This window comes from Balaenoptera physalus (genome assembly GCF_965194825.1).
Source record: "Balaenoptera physalus genome assembly, chromosome: 8".
NCBI classification, from domain to species: domain Eukaryota; kingdom Metazoa; phylum Chordata; class Mammalia; order Artiodactyla; family Balaenopteridae; genus Balaenoptera; species Balaenoptera physalus.
Genome location: NC_138887.1, coordinates 20,008,346 through 20,034,675, shown reverse-complemented (window position 1 = coordinate 20,034,675; position 26,330 = coordinate 20,008,346). Strand labels below are relative to the sequence as shown.

General features: G+C 38.0%; 2 protein-coding genes across 5 annotated transcripts in view; one reads left to right on the top strand and one right to left on the bottom strand.

The window, feature by feature from the left end:
- The window catches only part of FBXL13 (F-box and leucine rich repeat protein 13), a 208,574-nt gene that overhangs the window by 134,313 nt on the left and 47,931 nt on the right, over nucleotides 1-26,330 (bottom strand). Inside the window, exons 4-7 of the mRNA XM_082473917.1 lie at nucleotides 25,811-25,878; nucleotides 24,538-24,692; nucleotides 23,304-23,413; nucleotides 20,809-21,051 (exon numbers count right to left, since the gene is read on the bottom strand). Of these exons, the coding sequence (XP_082330043.1) occupies nucleotides 20,809-21,051; nucleotides 23,304-23,413; nucleotides 24,538-24,692; nucleotides 25,811-25,878 (576 nt within the window). The remainder of the gene's footprint in view (nucleotides 1-20,808; nucleotides 21,052-23,303; nucleotides 23,414-24,537; nucleotides 24,693-25,810; nucleotides 25,879-26,330) is intronic.
- LRRC17 (leucine rich repeat containing 17) overlaps nucleotides 1-26,330 on the top strand; it is a 194,138-nt gene that overhangs the window by 119,975 nt on the left and 47,833 nt on the right. The window lies entirely within an intron of this gene.

Below are 26,330 nucleotides of genomic sequence, written 5' to 3'. Positions count from 1 at the left end.
CATTCTAGAGAAGCTATTTGTGTTTTTAATGCAGTATTTCTGATGTATAAAATGGTAGATATTCTAAAAACTGTGAGCTTCTTCTCATGTATATAGAATCTTAAGGAAAAATAATAAATTAATGTGAGTTTTTCACTCTGTATCTTTCTTCTATTTCTCCCTAACTTAAACTTATTCTCAAAGGAGATATATGCTCTCTAGGAGACAGTAGCCTAAAAAACATTCTACTATGATTCCCAAATGCCATTAAAAGTCAAAATATTGTTTTGAATATAATAAGTTCCATATGGGTCTGAACTATGGTTTGGTGGTTATAGCCTGACATTCAAGAGTTAGATCCCAGGGACATATAGACCAATATTTCCACAAGTGTTACTTAAAATATTAAAAAATATTTGGTAGGAAAAAATAATTATGTGACCAAATAAGTTTGGGAAATTCAGATCAAAGCAAGTAAAATATTATGAAACATTTAAGCATCTAGAGGAAGAAAGAAATTAATAATAAGCACATATCCATTAATCAGATTTAACAAATATTACCCTTTTAGAAACTAAAGTCAAGAACTTTTTCTTTAGGACCTTCTTTTAGCTCCAGAAAGACAGTGACATTAACCATTTACTGTGAACCTCATTTTTGTTTTTTTAATGTAAATTCTCTATCCTCACAGCTTCCAAGATGCCACATTATCCTGGTTTTTCCCTGACTCTCCACCCTGGTTCTCTGCTCTCTCCATTTTTCTATTAGTCTAGGGAAACAATAGGATATATACATATGCATGCACACACACACACACACACACACACACACACAATAAGGAATTGGCTCCCACAATTATGGAAGCTGAGAAGTCGAAGCTCTGCAGTTGGCAAGCTGGCTATTCGGCCTTCAATGGCTTGTATGACACCCACTCACACTGGGGACAGCCATCTGCTTTACTCAGTGAGCTAATTCAAATGTTAATCTCATCCAAAAACATCCTTACAGACACACCCAGAAATAATGATTAGCCAAATATCCGGGCACCCCATGGCCCATTCAAGTTGACACATAAAATTAACCATAACAGTCCCCAGTTGGCTTCCCTGCCTTTTCTTAAATCATGGGTATTTCCCAAGGCTCACCCTTAGACACCAGCCAATTTTTAAAAATTCTCTCCCTCAAAGAGTTTGTTCATTCTTACGGCTTATATGATATTTTATTTATGACAACTACCTAATCAAAATTTTAATGCTACACTTTCAATAAGAACGGAAAGAAGCTTGTGTGAAGGTGGAAAGGGCATTTACATTTATTGTGCACTTCCTCTGTGCTAGGCATTTCATTTTAATTCTTAGAAGACCCCTGTTATGTGTCCATTGTTATCCTAGTCCAAAGATAGAGGGACCTAACTCTACACCATTTTCCAGTTCTACCTGGATTAGGCTTGCTACATAACGTACAGGATGCCCAATTAAATTTGAATTTACATAAACAACTAATAAATTTTTAGTGTAAGTATGTGCCACATATTGTACAGGACAAAGTTATACTACAAAGGAAAAGAAAACTTTACCTGAAATTTAAATTTAATTGGGCATCCTGTATTTTTACTTGCTAACTCTGGCAACCCTCACCTGAATTGGGGTCCTCCATTGCTTGTTCTGGTCCCTTAGCTCTGTATACAGACCCTCCGTGTCTGCCTGACCACCTGTCCCTCATCACCTGCCTGTCGCCATGGGCACCACATGTTGACAGCTGCCATACCCCGATCCCTGTGTTCTACGCACCTGCAGGACTCTCACCAGATGGGAATTCGTCCATGCTCACTACCTGGCCTGGCTGTGGCTGTTTGGCCAAATCCTCTGAAGACCATTCTGTACCACAGTCAGCTATGGAACAGGCTTCCCCTCACTCCACCCAGAACTAGCACCACCCTGGTGGTCGTGATCCTGGTTAAGTGTCCCACCAGCATATAAACCACGCCCACTTTCCATACAATACAAGGTCTTGTGGGAAGGGGGAAAATAGGGATAGAAAACTGATTTTAAAAACACAAAAAAGCAAAGCCAGAGAGGCATCTTACAGCTCAGGGCAGCAGAATGAGCCCCAGAAAGGAAGAGTAGACAGGATTTTTGTAAAGCATTTTTTCACCATTGATAAGACTGTAAGCATCATGTTTATCAAAGCAGTGAATTCCACAGGCTGTACGACATAGCTAAGGCACTGAATATTGGAATTAGAACCAAAATCAACAAGATGAAATTGAACAGGAATAACAGGAACTGCTGTGTTTAGGTTGAGAATAGCAGTGACATAAGGTAAAACTGCTGGCCAGCAGTTCAGATAAAAAAGACCTCAGCAGTTTTGTTCAACACAAGTTCAAGCACAGGCATTATGATGTAGTAGAGGAAAAAACAAGACTTAGATTCAAACATACCCTACCTCAATTCCTGATTTCACCACTTAGGGAAAGAATGGGAGCTTATGGCAGACATCTGTGCTGCATTCCCATGCCAACCCTCCTAAGAGGTGACAGGCCCCCTAATGGGAGCCCTCTGAAGGCCACAGCAACTGACCACTAAAAAGCCTGCCTTGAGCGCCATGGTAAAAATCCCTGTGCCCAAGCTTGGTTCAGAAACTGTGGAGCCTCCTGCTTTCAAGGGACTGAATCAACTTAGGAAGCACAGGTGTGGTGGCCAGCACTGGACTTGGTGGGCTCAAGTCCAGTGCTCTTCTTGGGTACTTGGGTTCTAAGAGACCTCTAAGACTCTTGCACAACCGAGGAGCAGGGCCCAAGGGGGATTAGGATTACATTTCATGATTGAGATTGACTTTACTGGCTGCCAAATGGGTGGGGACATGTAGCAGACTGATCTGACATAGCGGAATAAATAAATATGACATTTATTTTCATCCAAATATTAGGGAGTATAATTCACACTCTACAAAGTTTAAAGGACTTGTTCAGTCAGACAGACTCAGACCAATCCCAACCATACCACTGCGATTTAACCTACTTTCCAAGCATCATTTCGTTTATTTGCAAAAAAGAAAATATAATGCCAAATTCACAAAGCTTTTAGGAGAATTACATGAGATAACTTGTGGTAAAAACCGTAACATAGTTCTTAGTGTGGTATGGTTGCATTTTATACAAATATGAATTCTGTGGATTTAAAATAGTGCAATAAAAAATATGAGACCCATTATATGGCAAAATTTGAAAAAAATGTGAATCCCATTTTATATTTTTATTCTTATGTGGAAAAACATCTTGAATGGGTATCGTTTGCTAATCACTAATTGGATGTGGAGAATAAAAATAAAAGGGGAAGTTTAGGATGACCCTCACAGTTAAGATTTGGGTGACAAGTGATGATACTGTTTACCAAGAAAGGCCAGGAATATGGAGGGGTGGGGAGAAGTCCCCCAAGGGCAGTAGGGAGGTGATGTCTTTAAGTTGGACAAGCTAGGGGTAGATTCTGTGGAACATTCAGATAGAGGTACTCAGCAAGTATTGCTGATAGTGGCCTGGGTCTCAGAAGAGAAAGCTGGCTGGAGATATATAGATTTGAAAGTCAGGAGTAAACAGCATATAACCTAAAGCATGTATTTGAAATCACCCAGAGATTGAGGTGGAATGAGAAGATCAAAGAAGCAATGATGTAGCCTTTACAAATACTATCATACAAGAAGTGAATAGGAACACATTACCTCTAGAGGAATCTTAAAAGGAATGTTCAGAGAGGTGGACAGAAAACCAGGAGGGAGTGTTGTCACTGAGGCTGAGTTTAAAGAGAGATGTTTCTTCAATAATTTTTTAATTGAAGTATTTTAGATTTACAATGTTCTGTTAATTTCTGCTGTACAGCAAAGTGATTCACTTATACATATATATATACATTTTTAATATTCTTTTCCATTATGGTTCATCATAGGATATGGAATATAGTTCTCTGTGCTATACAGTAGGACCTTATTGCTTATCCATTCTATACATAAAAGCTTACATCTGCTAACCCTAACCTCCCACTCCATCCCTCCCACACCCTCCTGCCCCTTGGCAACCACAAGTTTGTTCTCTATGTCCATGATTCTGTTTCTGTTTCATAGATAGGTTCATTTGTGTCATTTAGATTCCACATATAACTGATATCGTATGGTGTTTGTCTTTCTCTTTCTGACTCACTTCACTTAGTTGATAATCTCTTGTTGCATCCATGTTGCTGTAAATGGCATTATTTCATTCTTTTTTATGGCTGAGTAGTATTCCACTGTATATATGTACCACATCTTCTTTATCCATTCATCTGTCAATGGACATTTAGGTTGTTTCCATGTCTTGGCTATTGTGAATAGTGCTGCTATGAACATAGGGGTGCATGTATCTGTTTGAATTACAGTTTTGTCTGGATATATGCCTAGGAGGGACTGCTGGATCATATGGTAATTCTGTTTTTAGTTTTCTGGGGAACCTCCATACTGTTCTCCATAGTGGCTGCACCATCTTACATTCCCACCAACAGTGTAGGAGGGTTCCCTTTTCTCCACACCCTCTCCAGCATTTGTTATTGGTAGACTTTTTAATGATGGCCATTGTGACTGGTGGTGGTACCTCATTGTAGTTTTGATTTGCATTTAGAGAGAGATTTAATGCTAAAGAAGTTGTCATCCATGTCAGGTCACAGAAAGGTCAATAAAGTCATAACATTTTCATCAGCTGTTGAAGGTCAATGGAGAGTCTAGCTAGCACAACTTCAGTGGAAAAGTGGGAGCAAAGATGGGCTTCAGGAATGTCCATTTTAAGGGAGGCGATACTTGCACTGGATGCTGCCCTGATCAAATCACACTTGGAATATTTCTTCTAACTTTGGCACTGTTGAGTGTGAAGTACTGATGGGAGGAGACAGCCATTGCATAGGAGAAGAGAGGCAGGCAGGCATCAAGATTAGGTAGTGAAAGAGAAAAACAAATATCGTGTATTAACGCTTATATGTGGAGCCTAGAAAAATGGTACAGATGAACCGGTTTGCAAGGCACATATAGAGACACAAATGTAGAGAACAAACGTATGGACACCAGGGGGGATAGTGGCAGGGGGTTGGTGGTGGTGGTGTGATGAATTGGGAGATTGGGATTGATATGAATACACTAATATGTATAAAATAGATAACCAGTAAGAACCTGCTGTATAAAAAATAAATAAAATAAAATTCAAAAAAAAAATTAGGTAGTGAAAATAGAAGATAAATTAGAAGGCTCAGGAAAAACCAAACAGATAAGCCATGTTGTATGGAAATTAGAAAGACAAAACAAAGGGGCAGAGGCAGGAATATGGAGTGATTTACATTTTTTAACCACAAAAGTAACAGCAGCCAGGAACACAGCGTGGATCAGACCCCATGGGGTTGAGGGTCTCAGCATGGTGCATTCTCCACACCCTATTACTCTGGCAAAGGATACCTTCATGATGCAAACTGCATTATGAGGAAATCCTCAAGCTCTGAATAAAACCATAACTGGTCAGAGCCTTAAATGACCTGGGTATCTCTATCTGGGAGACAGAGCTTTCCATGTAAAAGGATTAGCTTGAACCTGGGTGCACAAGACCCACCCTGGGTGCTGCTACTCCCACTGATTCTCATCTGACTCAGTGTTGAGTAGTAAGTCACATGAGTGAATATTCACATTGTCTAGTGTCGTTTTCTCTCACACTGCTACTTGAAGGGAAACCTCAGGACCAGGATAAGGAGGGAGCTGAGTATAAAAGTACAGAGCGATCCAGGCCACCTATTTACCTGGAGAGCTCCCCTGTATTTAGAAAGTTGGGCCCATTCAGGGTGGGGAGAAAACGTGGTCCATACCACTCTATGAGGGACCTACAAATAGAGAATTCTCAGAAAATGGCAACCAAGATAGTAGCAGGAGTGGAGGAGGGAAGAGTTGAGACTAGAAACTGTGAGAGAAGAATAAACAGTTGACTGAACTGGGAATCTGTAACCACATAGGTACTAGAAAATAAAATCATAGCTATGTTTAAGAATTGACAAATTTGTTCTTATTCCTTGTGGATGCAGCAGAAACAACTAGGGACAAAAGGTGCTTGGGAAGCTGCTTTCTCTGCTTTGATATGAGAAACAACTTGCTAATTACATACCTACTCCTCCCCAAAAGGGAACAGAATGCACCCCAAAGTCAACAGCCTCTCAAGCACAGAAAGCGTTAGACCAGAGGCTGGATACACGTTACTATTACTGGAGATGCTTCATTTTCTTGGCCTCATATTCCCATCTGAAAGCACTTCAGTAACACTCCAGGGCTCTGTCTCCACCCCTCACATCTCCCCAGGAGAAGAGGAGGGATGTACCTGACTGGCGAATTTGGGAGAAATAACCAGGCCTACAATTCAGCTCCCGCTCCACTCTGCCCTGACTCGAAAGCAAATGCATGCATCCTGGCTGCCCTCAGCAGCCTGAGGGAGGGCTGCGGTAGTCCAGGCTGTGCAGTGACTGAGGGTAAGTCTGCCTGATGCAGGTGTAAAGTACTAGCAAGTCACCTTGGTCAATGTCTTAAGCCATGGTTTCCTACCATCTGTATCAGATAATATTTAGCTCTCCAGCTGTCTACTTCCCAATTGTTTCCAAACTCAGACAAGGAAGAGGGTGTTATTACATTGTCCCCTAAGACTCTAAGAATATCTGTGAGGAATACTGTCCTGGGGGAAATGTTAGACCATATAACTCAGAAGTTGTTCTAAATGTAGGATTCTGTGACTTAATGACTTCTCAGATACTTCTAGGATCTTCTAACTTAGTGTCCAGTTGACATTTCAAATTCAATGAATCTAAAATTAAATTTGTCTTCCCCCCACACCAGCTCACTCTCCCAACATTGCAGCACATCAAAAGTACAACTGGCCTCACATTCATTGAGATTTAAAAGGTTAAAGTTCCCAAATGGTAGGGAAGTTGAAAACATCCCTATCATGATTGCAAATCTATACTGACATAACCAAGTGGTGTTTGAAAATCTGTGATCACCAAGATCTAGTAAGAGTATGGAGAAAAGAGAAGGGGCCAAGGTCAGTATCCACAGGTGCTGTGAGGAAGCTGGGGGAGTGGGAAGAGCAAGAAACCTAACATGAGGACAAAGAAATAATTCCCAGAGAAAACGACTAGGACGTGTCATGCCATAGAACCACCCCCCTCCAAAAAAAGAGCATTTCAAAAACAGAAGCATAATCAAATGCTACTCAAAGAACAGGGAAGAAGTGAGCATAAGCTATTGGATTTGATGATTAAGAAATTCCTGGGAATGAGACCAAGTTTGTGGCAGTGGGGCTGAAAGGGGAAAAATCATTTCCCATTCATTTATTCAACCAACATTTATTGAGCATCTAGGGGTTATGAATTCAAAGCATGTAAGCCACTGTCCCTGTCCTCAAGGCTCTTACAGTCCAAGAGGAAAACAGAAAATAGACAGTTATAACAGACAGTAAGAAATGCTTCAGGGGCTCTGGGAACACATATGAAGAGGAACTAACCAAGACTAAGGGAGAGGACAGAAGATCAAAGGTAGCCTTTCTGGAAAAGATGACATCTGAGCTGTGCCTAGACAGGAGTGAGCCAGTCAAAGAAGAGAAGGGGACCCTATACAGAAAGGGCATAATGGCTGGAGAGAGTGTCTTATACTTGAGTAGTAAACTAGGTAACTCAGTATGGCTAGAGCCAAAGATTCCTGTGAAGAAATGGTGGAGAATGAAGCTGAAAGGTAATGAGGGGGACAGAAAGGGCTTTGTGGGCAATGTTAGAGCCGATGGGGAGTCAAGGAGAGATGTTAAGCAGGAAAGTAACATGAATAAATATGACTTTAGAAAGACATCTCTGGTGGGCAAATGAAAAATGAGTTGGAAGGTCAAGGTCAAGAATAGATGCTGGAAGACCCAACGAAGGGTTGGGTCTTTATATATAGATATAGATATAGATAGATATCTAGATATCTAGATATATCTATATATATCACATTTTCTTTTATCCATTCATCTGTCGATGGATACTCAGGTTGTTTCCATGTCTTGGCTAATTGTAAGTAATGCTGCAGTGAACATGGGGCATCTTTTTGAGTTAGTGTTTTTGTTCCCTTCAGATAAATACCCAGAAGTGGAATTGCTGAATCATATGGTAGTTCTATTTTTAATTTTTTGAGGAACTTCGATGTTTTTCATAGTGGCTGCAACAATTTACATCCCCACCTTTGCTTTTGTTGTTCCTTTTAGTAAAGGTGTTCATCTTTTACCCTGATATATTTTCTTCATAGCATTTAATTCTATATGACATGTCCTTGTGTATTTGTTTCCTTGTTTGCTATCTTATTCTTCACACTAAAATATAAGCCTCTTGAGAGCAAGGTATTTGTCTAATCCACCACTATTTCCCCAATACCTAAAACAAAGCCTTGTACATTGTAGGCATTCAACATAGTTTTTAAATAAATAAAATAAAATCTTTATTGAGCACCTGCTTGTGCCAAACTCTTAGGTGCTGAGGATAAAGAAATGTAAAAAATCAATAAACAGAAACTTCAATTAAATAGATTTGGGAGACCAGAAAGGAGAGCTCTTACACCTGCAAGGATAGCAGAGCCCAACAGGAAGAACTCCTCTTCTTTCCATGGCAAAGACTCAGGCAGTGAGAAGCCATGGGATCTTTGTTTACTTAGCCCTCCCAACTTCCTTTCCCTTCTTATAAAAGCGCTCTCCTTCCCTTGCCATTGGGGGACTTGCGCATGACTCATAATGGTTACAGACCTCCAATTGCAATTCTCTTCTGATCCTGAATAAACACATCTTTGCTGGAGAATTGCCAGACAGTATGTTTGTTTTAGGTCAACAGAAGTAATCAAAACAGATGTAATTCCAAAACCCCAAAAGCATACAATTTAGTGGGAGAGACAGACAAAAAAACAAGAACACTATTAAAAAATAATAGTTATGTACAATGTGAGTGCTATGAAGGAAAAGAACAGGCCTTACAGGAAGGACTGATTTTAGATTGAGTAATCAGGAGAGGTCTTTCCAATGGGGAACATTCTGAGACGTAAACAGAGACCTAGTCAAACTAACAGCAGATGGAGAAGAGTTCCCTATGGGATATGAGCACGGGCAAAGCCCCCTGTAGGATTTAATGCATTCACTTCTTACATTTTCCTCTACTGGGATGCTTGTTTTCATCCAAGAGTCATAGATGTTTAAAGCTGGAAGTGATCCTAGAAGCTATCTAGCCCACCCTCATTTTACAGAAGAAACTACGAATACATACGTATTTTTTGCTGGGAATTTTCAAAGTCTTTAAACTGAGGGTAAGAGAACTTAGATGCCCTGTGGGAGGTCAGCAAGCTGACAGAGCCAGCAGGGCTACGTTTAGAATCCAGTCTTCCTGACTTTCTCTTCAGTGGCTTCCTGTCATTCAGCCATCTAAATTCAATATATTAAAAATAGTAACTTCTACTGAGAAATTACATGTGCTGGGCATTGTTCTAAGCACTTTGTGTGTATTAACTCATTTAATCCTCACAATAGCAAGTGCAGGAGATATTATTGTTATCCTTTCATTACAAATGAGACAGCTTAGAAACAAAAACTTAAGCAAGATGCCCAAGGTCATGCAGCTAGTGACCGAATCAGCTATCCAGACTCCAGAGCACACTCTCAATTTCCATGTAGCTGCCTCTTTCTGTGCTGTAGTTTTTCATCTTACAAATGATGTATCATTTTGCAAGGGTGGTTCCTGCTAAAATTAATGTAGCATCTTCTACAATTTAAAAGTCATAAAAACTTTATATCAAAATCATTTGTAAACTTCTTAACTTAGGTAGCATTACTGATTAGGGCTGAAGTGATGAAAGCCAAGTCTATGGGCACAGCAGTCTTATACCCAAAATAAACTGATCCTAAAGCAATTTTTAGATGTTTGGCTTCATCTGCTTTTTCACCCACACCACAGATTGAGCCAACACACACATAGTTCTTTGATGGAGCATTGTGGTTTTGGAAGCTCCCTTATCTGAAGTTCACACAGTACATGCCTAAGAAACTTGGAACCACTCTGCTTTAGTGAATTGAGGTCAGACTGACCTCTGAGGTTATCAAAACATAAACTCAAAAAGTCATTGAGACTACCCTTTTGTTTTAGAATTCTAAGTAGTTTAATCTAACAGGCCTGAACCATCTGGTTTCTCTCCTGCAACATGGCACAAGTTTTAACGTTTATCCAGGGCCTTTTTTCCCCAAGTGAGATGAGTCATCAACACTATAAAATCTGAAGGTGATTTTACAAGTCTTTGCAAGTCCACACACTATTATCTTTTACAAACAAACAAAAAGTTACAGTTGTTTAAAATGAAAGACAGCCCTAAGATACTACTTATATTATTAAACTAATCAAGCACTTTTTCATTTTAGGACAACTGCATTACTTGACTAGATTATTTAGACTTTCCAAATTCATCAACATAAGGGTTTTCTCTGTATTGCTTGTCAAACTACACACATACAAATAAAAAAGAAACGTTGCATTTTCATGGAAAATGATCTTTGCCAAACCTCCCAGCTAGCTGAGTTTGACTGACAGTGTATGAGCTCTACCATCCAGCAAAGCAGCCTTTCGTAATGGGTAAATGATACTAAGGAAAATGATAGTGAAACAGAACCTGACTTGTTTTCATGAGCTGATGCAACTGAACCTAAAAAGCAAGCCTACAGTTCTCCAAGTTAGGTTCAAATTGTATCGCAGTAATTGAACCTGATTGCTGTTTTCAATTATTCCTTCAAAACATTAGGCAGTTTAAATATACAAATCTCTATTTTGAAAACTAACACTTCCAAAAACTTTAAAGTTTAGCTCCAACTCACATTACATTTTTATGTTTTGTTTCTTAAGTCCCTGAGAATTCATTGACCAGAGAAGTCACCAAATTAAATGCCATTTTAAAACTATGATTTAAAAAATTAATTCTGCAAATCTATTGCATTAATAAGCTTAATAAACCCAACTGTTTAAGACAGGAGTGTTAGAATCATTAATTTCCAATTTTATAATATTATATAAATTCTCTCTTTTATTACCTGTACATTTTAATGGATATTCTTGACAATTTATTTGATTGGGAAAAATTTGAGACTATCTCCAAAAATAATTCTGTGCTTTAGTGTCATGTCAAGATTGAGTAATTTTTAAAAGTTACTCTTGTATTTTTTTAAGGGTAGTACAACTAAACAGATGTATTGAATATAATGGTTCTTTTTTTTTTTTAACATCTTTATTGGAGTATAATTGCTTTACAATGGTGTGTTAGTTTCTGCTTTATAACAAAGTGAATCAGCTATACATATACACATATCCCCAAATCTCCTCTCTCTTGCGTCTCCCTCCCATCCTCCCTATCCCACCCCTCTAGGTGGTCACAAAGAACCCAGCTGATCTCCCTGTGCTATGTGGCTGCTTCCCACTAGCTATCTATTTTGAATATAATGGTTCTTAATTATTGTTTTTTGTTTCACAATTATTTTACTCATATGTACACATATTATAAATGATTATTTTACATATATCAATATAATTACATATATATGTGTGTATATATTCTGTTTCTTTAGAATTATCTAAGAGGAAAAACCAGAGTGATATAGAGGCTATAATTTTACCCAAGTAGTCAGGAAAACCAGATTCTGGTCTCAGTTTTGTAGTTGTCTGGCTTTGGGGATGTCATTTAATTTCTCAGATCCTCAGCTGTCCCTCCTGAAAAAGGTAATAGCTCAGCACAAAAATCTCTATGTTCTTTTCTAGATCATGCTATGGTTTGAGCACTCTGGCAGACTCTGTAAATGTGATCCCAAAAGGGCTCAATATCATTCCACAAAGAGGTGGGGGTGGGAATTAGGGTGGAAGGAGGGACAGGAAGGCTGATCGTAACCCATGACATGATATCATAAAGAAATACTTAAAATGCAAAAATTGGCAATGGTTTTCATTGTCCTGAGCGAAATCCCCAGTAATTCTACATGTTCCCCATATCCTGATATGAGATTTTTCCAAAGTGAATCCAAACGTCAATTAATTCAACATAAACTCATCTCTGTATGTTTAGAGTTTTGTTGGGGTGCTGAGAATGCGTAAGTCTTAAAAATCAAGGGCCAAGAGGGTTGAAACTGCCCAAGGTCGTATTGCTAGTGAGTAGCTAAGGCAAGATATGAACCTAGTTCTCCTGAGCCCTATGCGTGGACTTTTAATCATTATATTATCAAACCAAAAGACTTCTTATGAGAAAGCATGCAAGTTCATAGCTCATCATAACTGTTGAAGTTTCCATGTGCAAGTTTCTGTTAGGGCCCGGATCACATTAGAAAATGGTTTCCTGACTCTGGGTTCTGTGGTTCTTTATGAGTTGGCATTTTTAGTTTCTCTGAACTGGAAGACAGAAGAGTATTAAACCAGAGTTCCTCGGCAGCAACTATGTATTGACTTCTTAAACATCTTCTTGTTTCTTATCTGTTGTCATTGTTATTTTGCTTTTTACTGAAACCAACACATTTTTTTCTGACAAGGAGGAATGCCCTTTTAAATACTGTCTGATGACTGGCAGTTCAAATCCACCTTCAGTGAGGCTGATTGCCCAATTATCTCACCCAATCCCCCACTCAAAGTCCCCTCCTGCCCATAGCAATCTTGCAGTTAGACCTGGCCTAGTGACAAAGTTCTAACCTAAAGCACATCACTGAAATTCTTGACTGTGGGGTCTTGGGGAAACTTTGGCTTTCCTTAATAAACAAAGGTAGAGAACCATTTGCCTTCTACCACTGTGATTTTCCCCCTTCTCCTGGCCTGGTGAATGAATATGAGGCTGGAAGAGGAGTAGCCATATTGCAACCATGAGACAATAAGCAAGAGGATACTAAGGACCGTGGAGTGAAAAGATAGAAAATTTCCACTTTTATTGGCATTATGGAGGACCAGCCCTGGATTGCCTTCCTCTGGACTTTGTGTTATAGGAAAAAAATAAGCCCTATTTCTTTTTTTTTTTTTTTTTTTTTTAATTTATTTATTTTTGGCTGTGTTGGGTCTTCGTTTCTGTGCGAGGGCTTTCTCTAGTTGCGGCAAGCGGGGGCCACTCTTCATCGCGGTGCGCGGGCCTCTCACTATCGCGGCCTCTCTTGTTGCGGAGCACAGGCTCCAGACACGCAGGCTCAGTAGTTGTGGCTCACGGGCCTAGTTGCTCCGCGGCATGTGGGGTCTTCCCAGACCAGGGCTCGAACCCATGTCCCCTGCATTAGCAGGCAGATTCTCAACCACTGCGCCACCAGGGAAGCCCAGCCCTATTTCTTTAAGCCCCATTACCAGTCAGGTTTTCCTGTATTGGTAGGTGAAGGCAGTATAAGCTGATACCTTAGAGAATTACTAGACCCAGAATGTTGTGCATAAAATAGCTACTTTGAAGCACACTGAAGTGTTTGCATCCAGTCAGCTTCTGAGACTAGGGACTTAAATGTTTTTATGCTCTCCTTAAGTCATCTGTATGGAGGCCCATAAAAAGAAAGGTGCTGTGTTCTTGAGGCCTAAAGATCTTTCAGAACCTTACCCCTTTTCTCTTCTGTTTCAATCAGCACTAGGATTATTTTTCAATTATTGAAAGCTTACCTTTTATGTCTATTCATCAATAATTGTTTAGAGATTTGACTGTCACAAGCACAAGAAACAGCCTGAGGAAAACTTTGGTGTTTTTATTCTAGATCTGCACCATCTTTCTTAACATTGAATTGGAGCAGCACAGTATAATTTCTTAAATGACATATTCATTCACTTGATAAATATTTTAAAATATTCTGTATGCTTGTAAATCAGGGAATATAATATGAATAAGACATACTCCTAGACATCCAGGAATAATCTAGTATGTGTATACCATTGAGTGCCTTGACTAACAAGCAACAAAACCATGTTGAGAAACTGTCTTGTATTTGAAGTTCATTATGCAGCTTTCTGTCGACTACTCCTCATTGACTCAAAACTGATATTAATAATGGCCTGAAAATAGCTTTTATCACTACCCATGGCAGAAATTAGAGAAAAACATCTAATATAAATATTCTACATTATATAGGCAAAATGCCCTTAGAACAGAAAAAGAAGCAAAGATGGGTATAGATGGTACATTTGAAAAGAGGGTACAGAGATCAGGAGAACAGGATTGAGGAAAGGGGTCAGGAAGTAAGTTGAAGGAGTTCCTACCTGATGGCATGTATTTTCTCAGTGAAGAAGGATGGAAAGTGAAGGTGAAGGGCAGTGAAGTGGGGGATTTAGCATGAAAAATTGAAGAGTGATAATAGTCTGCTCAGGGTACCATAACAAAATACCATAGATTAGGTGGATTAAACAACAAAAGTGTATTTCTCATAGTTTTGGATGGCGGGAAGTCCAAGATCAAGATTGTGTCCAGTTTGGTTCCTGGTGGGAGCTCTCTCTTCTCTGCTTTCTTGCTGTGTGCTCACATGGCGGAGAGAGAGCGCTGGTGTCTCTGCCTCTTCTTATACAGGCAACCGCCCTTTTGGATTAGTACCCCAACCTCATGATTTAACCCTAATCATCTCTTCACAGGCCCTATCTCCAAATACAGTCACATTGGAAGTTAGGGCTTCAGCACAGGAATGGGGAGGGGAGGACACAAACATTCAGTCCATAAATAAGAGCTTAAACAGTCTCTGTAAGAAATGGAAGGAAGAGACCCATAGAAGGATAGACAGGCATTGTTTGGAACGACTGAAGTTAAATACCACTCAGGAACACCTTCAACAGTCTTCCACTTCCAGCCATGATAAGGTAATGGTACGAAACTATCCTTCCCACCATATATAACTAGAAAAATGGACAAAATATGTGAAACTACTGCTTTCAGATGTTGGACAACAGTCATCACAATATTCAGATCTGTGAAAGAAGGAAAATAAATGAGATGAGACTTATGATAGCCCAGGCTTTCTGCATGGAGACATTTTTTGGCTGCTTGTGAGAGAAAGAGTGCCAGGCAGTCTCACTAAGCCAAGGAGATAGAACCCCAGTGGGGTTCAAGGATGTTGAGGTTGCTGGAATTTATCGGCAAAGTACTGGAAAAGTGGGAGTTACACAAAAAAGATAGCTTGAGAAGTCTGCGTAGGGATCCTTGCATCTTTGCATTTTAAACAATGTGTGTGCAGGGGACACTCCATGAAGCTGAACAAAAAAATGACTACTGGGGACAAAACATCTGCAGGGAATCTGTAAGCAGAACAACTACTATAGTTCGTACGGGATTGGAAAATTTACAAATTGAGACAAATCAGAGTACAGACATGCCACAGAACACTTGGGGCATTCAGTAAAGACCCAGGAAGGTCACATGATAGGAGTAAGGAAAAACTAGCCTAGAGTATAAGTTATTCTAGTCTTTCCTTAACAAAGCTTAAGTATAAGCTGAGAAAAGATGAAGCTTATCTTCAAGTAAGTTAACTGACTACAAAAACCAAATTCAACACTTCTTAAAAATAACAACATAATATACTCAACAATGTAACTTACTAAACATCCAGCATATAATAAAAAAATTACTATATCTGTAAAGAAGGAAAATCTGACACAACACATAACCAAGAGAAAAATTTAGAATGTAAACACACAGAGAAATTACAGGGATAATAAAACTAGTAAACAAGTTCTTTAAAACAGCTATTATAAAAATGCTCAAGGATTTTCAAAGAAAAATGAGAGAGAAGTGGAGATTTTTAAAATGAACCAAATAAAACTTCTAGAGATGAATACAACATCTATAGTGAAAAACTTCACTGGAATGGCTTAATAGCAGATTAGACACTGATTTTTTTTCCCCCTAAACAAACACTGTTTAATTATTTTGGAGGGAGGCAGTCAACAATAAAAACAAAAAAAGCCCTACTATAAAACTAGGCAAATGCCACTAACGACCAATGATTTTCTTGCTGTACATTATGAGGAAGTTATCATTTATTGTGCCCTTCCTCTCTGTATCTTTCTGAGATATTTCTAAACTCAGGATTGACTACATGCATTTTTATCCCCTTTTAAAGTAGTTGAAGAAAAAAGGAGGTTAACAAAAGCTAGTAAGAATTTTAAAATATGCTAAGTTCATCCTACTTACAAAATTCAGCAGTATGTTGCAGGCTATCTATTATGCAAATTGTTGGTGCCTTTTTTTTTTGCCAGTTTTGGTGAGTAATTAAACAGAAGTTAATGGCTTTTCAAAGACAGTTGCATATTTACTGTGCTGAACTTGAAGACATAGCAATAAACACTATTCAAAATGAAGCACAGAAAGAAAAGGCTTAAAAAATGAACAGGAACTCAATGAAATGTGGGACAATATTAAGTTGTTTAATATAGGTGCAATCGTTGTTCCAGAAAGAGGAAGAAGACAGAAAAATATTTGAAGAAATAATGGCTGAAAACTTTCCAAATTTGCTAAAAAATATAAACATGTATATCCAAGAGTTCAATGAATTCCAAGAAGGATAAACACAAAGAAAACTACAAGGCATATCAAAATCAAATTGCTAAAAAAAAAAAAAAAAAAAAAAAATCAAATTGCTAAAGATTCAGTAATAAAAAGAAAAATCTTCAAAGCAACAAGAAAGAAAAAGACACATACATACAAAGGAAGAAAAAAAATATTCCACTGATTTCTCATTTAAAATAATGCAATCCAGGAGACAGTGGAATGACATCTTTTAAATGGAATGAATGAAATTTTTAAAAACCTGTCAGTCTAGAAGTCAATGTCTAGAGAAAATCTCTCTCAGAAACAGAGTAAAAATAAAGACTTTCTTAGAGAAATACAAGTTGAGAAAATTAAGCACCAACAGACAAACCTGTTCTTCAAGAAATGTTAAAGGAGGTTCTTCATGCTGAAGGAAAATAGTTCCAGATGAAAACTCAAATCTAAACCAAAAGAAAGAAGACCAGAATCAACCAATTTGTGGAAAAATAGAAAATACTTTTTTCTGAGTTTTTAACTTCTTTAAAAGATAATGAACCCTGGGCTTCCCTGGTGGCTCAGTGGTTAAGAATCCACCTGCCAACGCAGGGGACACGGGTTCGAGCCCTGGTCCGGGAAGATCCCACATGCCGTGGAGCAACTAAGCCCGTGTGCCACAACTACTGAGCCTGCGCTCTAGAGCCCACGAGCCACAACTACTGAAGCCTGCTTGCCTAGAGCCCATGCTCCACAACAAGAGAAGCCACCACAATGAGAAGCCCGGTGCACCGCAACGAAGAGTAGCCCCCGCTCCCCACAACTAGAGAAAGCCCGCGCACAGCAACGAAGACACAACCCAGACAAAAATAAAACAAATAAAATAAATTTATTTTAAAAAAAGATAATGAATCCCTTCCACTACCCTTTCACTTTCTTCTTTCAATACAATTCAGTCCTAAAGCCATTAGATTGGTCCAAGCAAAGCAGGCATCCATGCCAGGGTAAGGGGCACAGAGGGGGCTCTGTTGGCCCAGAACAGGGCATCAGAACTAGGTTGCATAAAGGGGAGCATCCACTCAGTGGAGCAGCCTTCCTTGCACAAAACAGGTGAGGAGGGTGTCCCCAAGGAGGAATGTCCCAGAGTAGAATATCAGAGACCCAGTGGAAAAAGGAAGACAAATGAGGAAGCATGGCTTACTGTGGGATATTGGAGCCCAAAGTAGATGGAGCTCAAGAAGAGGACATCTGCCCAGCACAGACAGTCAGAGAACAAGCAGACTGAGAAGGGCATTCGTCCACATAGAAGTATAATGTAAGACGTTGAAGTCTGCAAGGAATGAGGAGGAAGTCCCTAAGGAGGGGCAGCCACTGTGGGATGTCAGAACCTGAGCAGGACAAGGAGGGGGAACCAAGGAAGTGAAACCCTGTATAAGATACCAGGAGCTAAGTGGGATGTGGAGAGTGGCTCTACTGGGGGAGGAGGGTGGCATGTGGTGACAGAGCCTATTCAGTATAAGGTGGGCATCCCCAAAGAGGGGCAGCCCATGCATGGAGCGTCAGAGCCTGAGTAGGGTAAGGAGGGCATCTACATAGGAAGGTACCCAGTGCAGGGCGTGTTAGCCCAAACAAAGTTAGAAAGGCAACTACATAGGAGGAAAAGCAACTGGCATAGGATGTCAGAGCCCAAGCAGTATGAGGAGGGCCTCTGCGTGGCAAGGGATGTCAAAGCCTGAGCAGGATGAGGAAGGTATCCACACAGGGAGGGAACAGTGGCAGCCACGTGTGTGACTGCTTACACACAGGGGGAGTGATCAAATAAGTAAATACATGAAGAATAATGAGAGCTGGGATTCTCACTGTTGGAGAAGGACATTGCAGATATGGAAAAGGAAAAGACTAGTATGAGCCCTGTGGTGCTAAATTGGACCTGGAAGTATCCACACACAGTTTAGGTTTAGTTTAGGTTTTTTAGGTATATAGAGGTACATAGATATGGGGGGAAATATGTATATGTGTGTTCCTACGTACAGTCTCTAGCTCTGTCTACTGAGAAGGCATGGGAGAAGCAACACTTCAATGGTGATGAACACAGATAGAGTTCAAATCTTGGTTCCTATGTACAATTCTCCACTAAAAAGGATTCAAAGAGTCCTAGAGAAATGACCTATCCAGGGTGGAGCACGGAAAGTACAAGAGGAGCCTGGGACATCATGCTGTGCTATAAAGTAAGGAAGTGCTCAGAGGATGATAGTTACACATCAAAGGGACAGAGAAGGCAACCTGAAAGCACTCCCACTGAATCTGGAACAATTCGAGCACCAAAATAAATAGTGATAGTAATGGATTATAACCCACTGAATAAAATAGAAAACCATGAGTTTCATGAGGAATGAGTATATTTATATAATTGTAAAGTACCTACCCACGAAATGCACATCCATTACAAAGGGGGCAACTGAATAGTGGAGAAGCCTAGCAGACACCACTTTCAACAAGCAGCCACCGTGAAATCACCAATCCTGGGCAAATCCAAATCCTGTGCCACTGATAGGATGCAGTGAGAAGAGCACAGCATGATGTCTGTGGTATTTCCAGCAAAAATGCAGAACCTGAATCTATTCTTGAGGAAACATAAAACAAGCTCAGATTAAGAGATCTTCTACAGTAAACCTGGCCTGATCTTCATGTCAAGGGAATGGAAATTAAAGAAAGGCAGACTAAAGGAGAGGAAGGGCCATGATAATCAACTGTTCTGTGTGATTCTGGACTGCATCCTTTTACATTATTGGGACAACTGGGGATACCCAAATTAGGTCCGAGGATTTTGATGGCCGACTGTAAGAGGATGCCCTTGTTAATAGTAAATACACCAATAATATTTAGGGGTGATAAGGCATCATGTCAGCAACTTACTCTCAACTTGTTCAGGAAAAAATATTCTTTGTGTTGTACTTGCAACTTTTCTGTTTGAGATTGTTAAAAATGAAAAATACATGCTGAATAAAATATAATTGACTGTTTAAAGCAAAAATAAATTCTAATGTAGGGTTTATAAATACATAGAAATAAAATGCATGGCAATAATAGCATGAAGCACAGGAGGGGGGAAGTGAAAGCATACTCTTGTTAGGTTCTTACATCATATGTAAAGGGATAAAAAATTATTCTGAGGCATAATGTGCAATAAATTAAAAATGCAGCTGCTTACAATGTAAATAAAGAAACAGTCAAAACGTGGGAGTTCAAAGACAAAAAGCAGCTGCATAAGTGTAGGAAGGAGTGTGATATGGCTTAGAAAAATAGATAAGAATGACATATTAATATGACACAAAAAGAGAAATAATTAGGGCAACAGTAATAGACTCTGTTACTTAAAGCTTTAAAATTTCTCTCATCAAAAGACTCCATGGGCAAAATTGAAAGCAAGCATCAAGTGTAGGGGAAAAAAATCTCAAATACATTCCAGGCAAAGGGTGAATATTACCAGTATATAAAGAGCTATTACGATCTGTAAGAAAATTATAAGGATTCCAATTTAAAAACAAGCAAGAGATGAGCAGGCAATTTATAAAGAGGAAACAGTGGACAAAAATGTCCTCATCCTAACTCTATGCCATACATAAAGTGCAAGATTAGATATAAATATAGGTATAGATATCTTGTTTCCCAAAATAACTTGAGCTCAAGTCTCTACATTTAGAAGGATGGATTTAATACATGGAATTTTATAATGTAAATCTGCCATCAACCAGAATAAGACAATATTTTACAACTCTTCCACCATTTATCAGGTAGCCCCACAAAGTAGAAATTGCTTATTTATCAAAATAGGAAAGAATATAACCAGTAGTTGGAATTATGGCTTATATTTCAGAGATCAATTCAATGAGTTGTAAGTTATAGATACATGATTCTTGTTGTTATGAACTCATGATCTATGGAAGAAAGATGATAGGCATAAATATTTTAACTAACTGAAAGGTGCAGTATGACAAGCCCCATTTACATTCTGTAGTGTAGGTATAACGTTAAGATTAAAAGATTAGGGATTAGAGATTAGAAGCTAAGCATTGGGTTATCTAAAATCTGTTGTACCTTAAATGACAATATATGCTTGAAGGAGGAAGGAAAGAAAGACATTCCTTTCATCCTTATTTACTATAGCTTTAATTTCTTCATTTTTGATTGTTATAACAATTTACAGCCATCCAAATTGATGACTTCCAAAAAATGAAATAGCCCAAATCTAGTTGTAAAAAATATTTTTCTTCAAAATATGGCTTCCATCATTCATGCAAAGTTCATAAAACCACTCTTTAAACAAACGTTGTGAAAATAACTAGTTAAGACACATGAATTCATACGAACCTGTAATACTGTTCTTTTGGGTAACTGTGAAACGTCAAATTCAGGAATCTCACCTACAAGAAAGACTTCAGACACATTTTGTTCAGGAGAAATGTATTCTTCTTTAGAATTTACTCTGAGTTTTAACTTGCTTCTCCATTTTTTTAATTGAAGTTCATGCTTTAACATCTGCCATGAAAAAAATTTACAAATTCCATGGAACTCTTGTAAGGATTAAATGAGGTGATACATGTAAAACACAATGCTTGATACAATCATAGCACCAATTAAACATTATTTATTATCATCGTTGTCATTATATAAATTATCATTGTCCAGAGCATGTGTAATAATGTGTAGTCTCTGAACCACCATTATAGATCATTTCCACCAGTTGTCATACAACATTGGCATAGGCAGTCACCTTGAAGATGTGGCCCAGCCTTCTCTTTTAGAGATGAGGAAGCTGAATCCCAGAGAGTCAAGGTTCTGGTAATGCCAGAACTGGTATGTGGGGCATGGAAGGGTGAGGGTTAGCATGGAGGTATAGAAGGAGAGTTAGGGGAATTCCCCGGTGGTCCACTGCTTAGGACTCTGTGCTCTCTCTGCCCAGAGCCTGGGTTCAATCCCTGGTCAGGGAACTAAGATCCCACAAGCCACATGGTACAGCCAAAGATGAAAAAAATAAAATAAAAATAAAAATAAAAAAATAAATAATTATTTTAAAAAGGAGAGAGAGTCAGAAGGAAAGAATTTGGAGAACTGCCTAATCTATCATTATGGGAAGTCCCCATTTTAACTTTCAATACATTCCTTAAAACTACATAATCAAGAAAACACCCAAAGGGTAAATAAGTGTTGTACCCATACAAACACACACACACACACACACAATTTTGGTGTAATATATGGATATATTAGAGCCTAAGGAAAAGCACACAGTGGAGAGCTAGCACATACAAGTGTTCCCTGCCTCTCCTCCCAGCAGACACCTGCCATCCTCACTCCACCCTAGTGAATACTGGCCTAGTAATATTGTTAGGCCAAGATATCACATGGCTAAAAGAAAATATTTTCTCTAACTATTTAATACATATCTATATTGAGGATATTATTATCATATATATTAATATATATCAACTACTGCAAAACATTATGCTCAGTGTAGGGGGATGGTTAAGAGAACAATACTGCCTGCTCTCAGGGACGTTCAGTTTAAGGGGATGTAAAAGGGTCAGCCTGGTCATGCACAGTTACCTTTTCACCATTAGACAATCAATGACCAGGCTAGGGGCCAGGTCAAAACATTAGCTTAGTACAAGAAGTGGTGGAAAACACAGAATGACCAGACTAAAACAGTGGTACCCAAAGTACAACCGTTTAACTGGCAACGTTGAAAATGTAGTCCACAAAAGGCAGGTGCTAGAGGACATCCGGTAAGAACACCAGTTCAATACCAGGGGATGATAAACTTCTAGAGAGCAAGAATGATCAATGCTTTATGCGTCTTAGTCTCCTCTGCAGACTCTAGCACTGTTTCAAGCATTATGTGAGTAATAAATCTTTTCTTACTCTCTTGGTACATACGTAGTATCGTCAGTGTCAATATCTGAACCAATCTGGGGTGAGAGGCATTGATCTTCCCCTCCACAGGGCAACCATAAAACAGGGGGGTTAATTTCTTCCTATTTTTCTCTTTCCTATTTATCCCAACTTTGTATTTCAAAGACTATTAATAAAACATTACCTACTAAATAATGTAACTAAAAAAAATTCCAGCATGTTTCTATGTCTGTTCCTAGTAGTTACTATGAATATTCTAAAACAACATTAAATGATAATATACTGTACTGATAGCTAAAGCAAACTAGAGATACTTTTAAGTTTGGAGGAGTTTGCTTGGATCCTCTGTTTTGATTGATTTAATTCCTAATGGGTGTCCCAGTTAAGAATGATCCTTTAAATTTAGCAATTTAGTAGTTTAAAAAATAATTTAGTATTAAGATTATAATTTGTTAAATTGAATGTTGAAAAAGAATAAGTAGCAATTTAATCTTATCTAGAAAAGAATAAATTTAGTCTTTATCATTTATTTCTCTGTTATAATCATATCAAACAGTTTCTCTTCCACTTTAGACATCTATATCCACCTAAACACTTGCTTAAACAAAAAATCTTGGTGTCTTTATCAATAAATTTAAACAAAATGTTAAAAAGATTTTTCCTTGATGTTCGTAGTTCAAATGAAACAACAAAATTTTTTAGGAAATATTTTGGGTAGCTGAGGTGACATTTAAATTACTAAGTTAAAAGAACAAGGACCCCATTAAAAGTATATTATTCAGGACTTTAGTGTTTTCCACACAGCATTATTATCTGAGGCAACATCAATGTAACAGCAAAATTCAGTTTCTAAAAAAATTGTTTCCAATATGCCATACCAGCTCATCTTCTCTCTTTTTATACTTATGTCTTGCTTTATCCCTCCATTTATTTAGGATAATTATCATCTTGTAGCAGTGGAACATCTGTTGTACCCGCAGTAGTGTATCTGAAGAAAGTGCATTAGATTACTGTATATAGTTAAAGCTGCTCTCAAAAAACAAAGTGTTTAATAGTCTATCATGTTTATAATATGAACCAATGTTGCATCTGATAGTTTTTAATTTTAATTACATATGAAATTACTTTTGACAGCAGTAGATAGTACTCCTGAGACTTTATTAACCTGTAAACATCACCTTTGCCCTTATAAATTAAGATATAATAGATGCAGTAAAATGTCAAGATATATATCATTTCTTTTTTAAAAAAATCTGTTCTTTATGAAACCAGAACTTCCAAATTTATTCATAGAAATAGTCATGAGGTAGTATTCTGATTTAGTTAAATACCCTATGATTAAATAGATTGCTCCATATATATATATATTTTTTTTCTTTTTTTTTTTAACCAGGGGTCCAAAGCTCAAACATAGGGGCCAGGCCGGAAGGAGGATGATTAAGGCAGGCCTTCGGGACACCACTCTTAGATAATTGTTTCCTCTCAGAAATAGAGACCCACTACCCTTATGTTAAAACCGTCAGAGGGTCCACTCTGAGGTACCAACAGGAGCCAATCAAGAGGAAATGATTCTCTGATTTGCAGCAGCCATAAACAAATCAGTATCTAGTGAGCTGGATAAAATCTCTATTCCTGCTCCTAAGAGCACATACATGCACTGTCCACTCATTACAACTATCAAGGGTTTAAGTAAAACTTAAACTTATTTTTCTTTAAGTTTTCTCAGGTATTCATTAAATGAAATATCTATAAAGAATGAAGAGCTCTCTATAAAAAATAGTCAGTTTTGATATCTATCTATCTATATCTATACCAGCTCTCTATTATGTAAAAAAGTTAATAGTAGATCCCTGTTTATATTGAAACTTGTATATATATCACACAAATACATATAGAATTTTATTTTAAATATGCCTGTTTTCTATTACACTAAAACCCTTTGAGACAAATCTCATTAAATATTTTAAATTAGTGGTTTTACATTTCATGACAATCCTCTAGACATAAAAATAATAAAAAATTCTTTAGTACAAATTATGTTTAACTGTTAAGTTTGTTGACACTTTGGATACATGAAAACAAAAAACCAATTGTTACTATGTAAGGATTTACCTTTAAGTCGTTCTTTTCGACCTTTCACATAAGAGTGCCAGTGATGAAATACACATTTTTTAAGTCTGAAATTGTCATATTCTATTGATTCTTCCATTTTTTCAGCCAGAAGGTCATCTTCATTTGTAGGAGGTATTGCTATCTCTCTCCACGTGCTGTAAGCAGAAAATACAGAAACATAATATTTTGATGTTAGGGCATTACATTAGTAAATAAATTGAGAGAGAGAAGAAGAAATACACTGGGCTTCCTTTACCTCCTCAAAAACCACAACATGAAAGAAATTGTTAAATTATTTTTATTGTTTTATTTACAGCCAGTCCTTGCATTTCCTTTAAGCTTGCACTTCCCTTGTCTACATTTCTAAAGCCCAGAAAGTTCTGAAATCCAAAAGTTTTTTTTTTTTCATAACCTATTTAAGAGCAAAGCTAGACCTGACCTAAACTAATTTTGCATCAAAACCTCTCTGAATCTGACACAAAGCTGTTCATAGTCTTTCTTCATTTTACTTAGTAAGAATATACATATATGTTTTACTGTTGAAATACTAATATGTTCAGATATGTTTGGTTCCAACATGCCATCCCAGACACCACTGAATGTTATACAGTACACAGTATGTGCAGAGATTTCCTTTCTAATATTTTTTCTTAGAAAGGGAATCTAGATTCCAAAACATGTTGTCTCCAAGGGCTTCAGATAGCGGATTGTGGACCTATACTTTCAATTTTGAAGTTCTATTAAAAAAAAAAAGTGACACCTCAAAGAAGTAAAGAACATCTTTTAACTAAGTAAAAACCAATTAAATATAAAAGAAATATATAATACAAAATGGTGGAAGCAAGATTAAATAGGTAGGGACTTCCGTGGTGGCGCAGTGGTTAAGAATCCGCCTGCCAATGCAGGGGAACACAGGTTCGAGCCCTGGTCCAGGAAGATCCCACATGCCGTGGAGCAACTAAGCCCATGCGCCACAACTACTGAGCCCACGCACCCTAGAGCCCGTGCTCCGCAACAAGAGAAGCCACCGCAATGAGAAGCACGTGCACCGCAACGAAGAGTAGCCCCCGCTCGCTGCAACTAGAGAAAGCCCGCCCGCAGCAACGAAGACCCAATGCAGCCAAAAATAAACACATTAATTAATTAATTTTTAAAAAAGATTAAACAGGTAAAATCAGCACAACTGGCCAAAAGTGAGCTGTTCTTCACATGGAGAATGTCAAGAATAAGAACACAAAGAGGAAGAAATAGTGTATAAAAATCATGTTCTTACTGAAAGTGGGTCTTCAGTAAATGTCCAGTATAAAAAGTACATGCTTTTATCATTAATTCTGGAGTCACCTAAAATAAAGAAAGAAATGAAATAACAAACATTAGAAATAAATGGAATGCACAGGCTACCTCTGGAAGATGTACAAGAGAATGAGAGCGATGGTTGCATTTGGGAAGTAGAATAAGGCAGTAGGGAGACAGAAACAGACTAGAAGAACTATATACCATTTATATATTTTGGAATTTTATTGTGTATACCTATTACCCATTTTTTTTAAAGTTAAAATCACAGCTTAAAATTTTCCCATTATATTGCACTTACTTTAAAGCATTTTCAGGTAAGTACTATGGCATTATTATTATCAAGTATATTGATAGGAAATATTGATAGTTGTGGGTTGGCTGATCACTATTAAGCTGAATGATTTTGCCTTCTCAAGGGCAGAAAATGAGGGAGGGATAAATTGGGAGATTGGGATTGACATATACACACTACTATATAGAAAATAGATAACTAATAA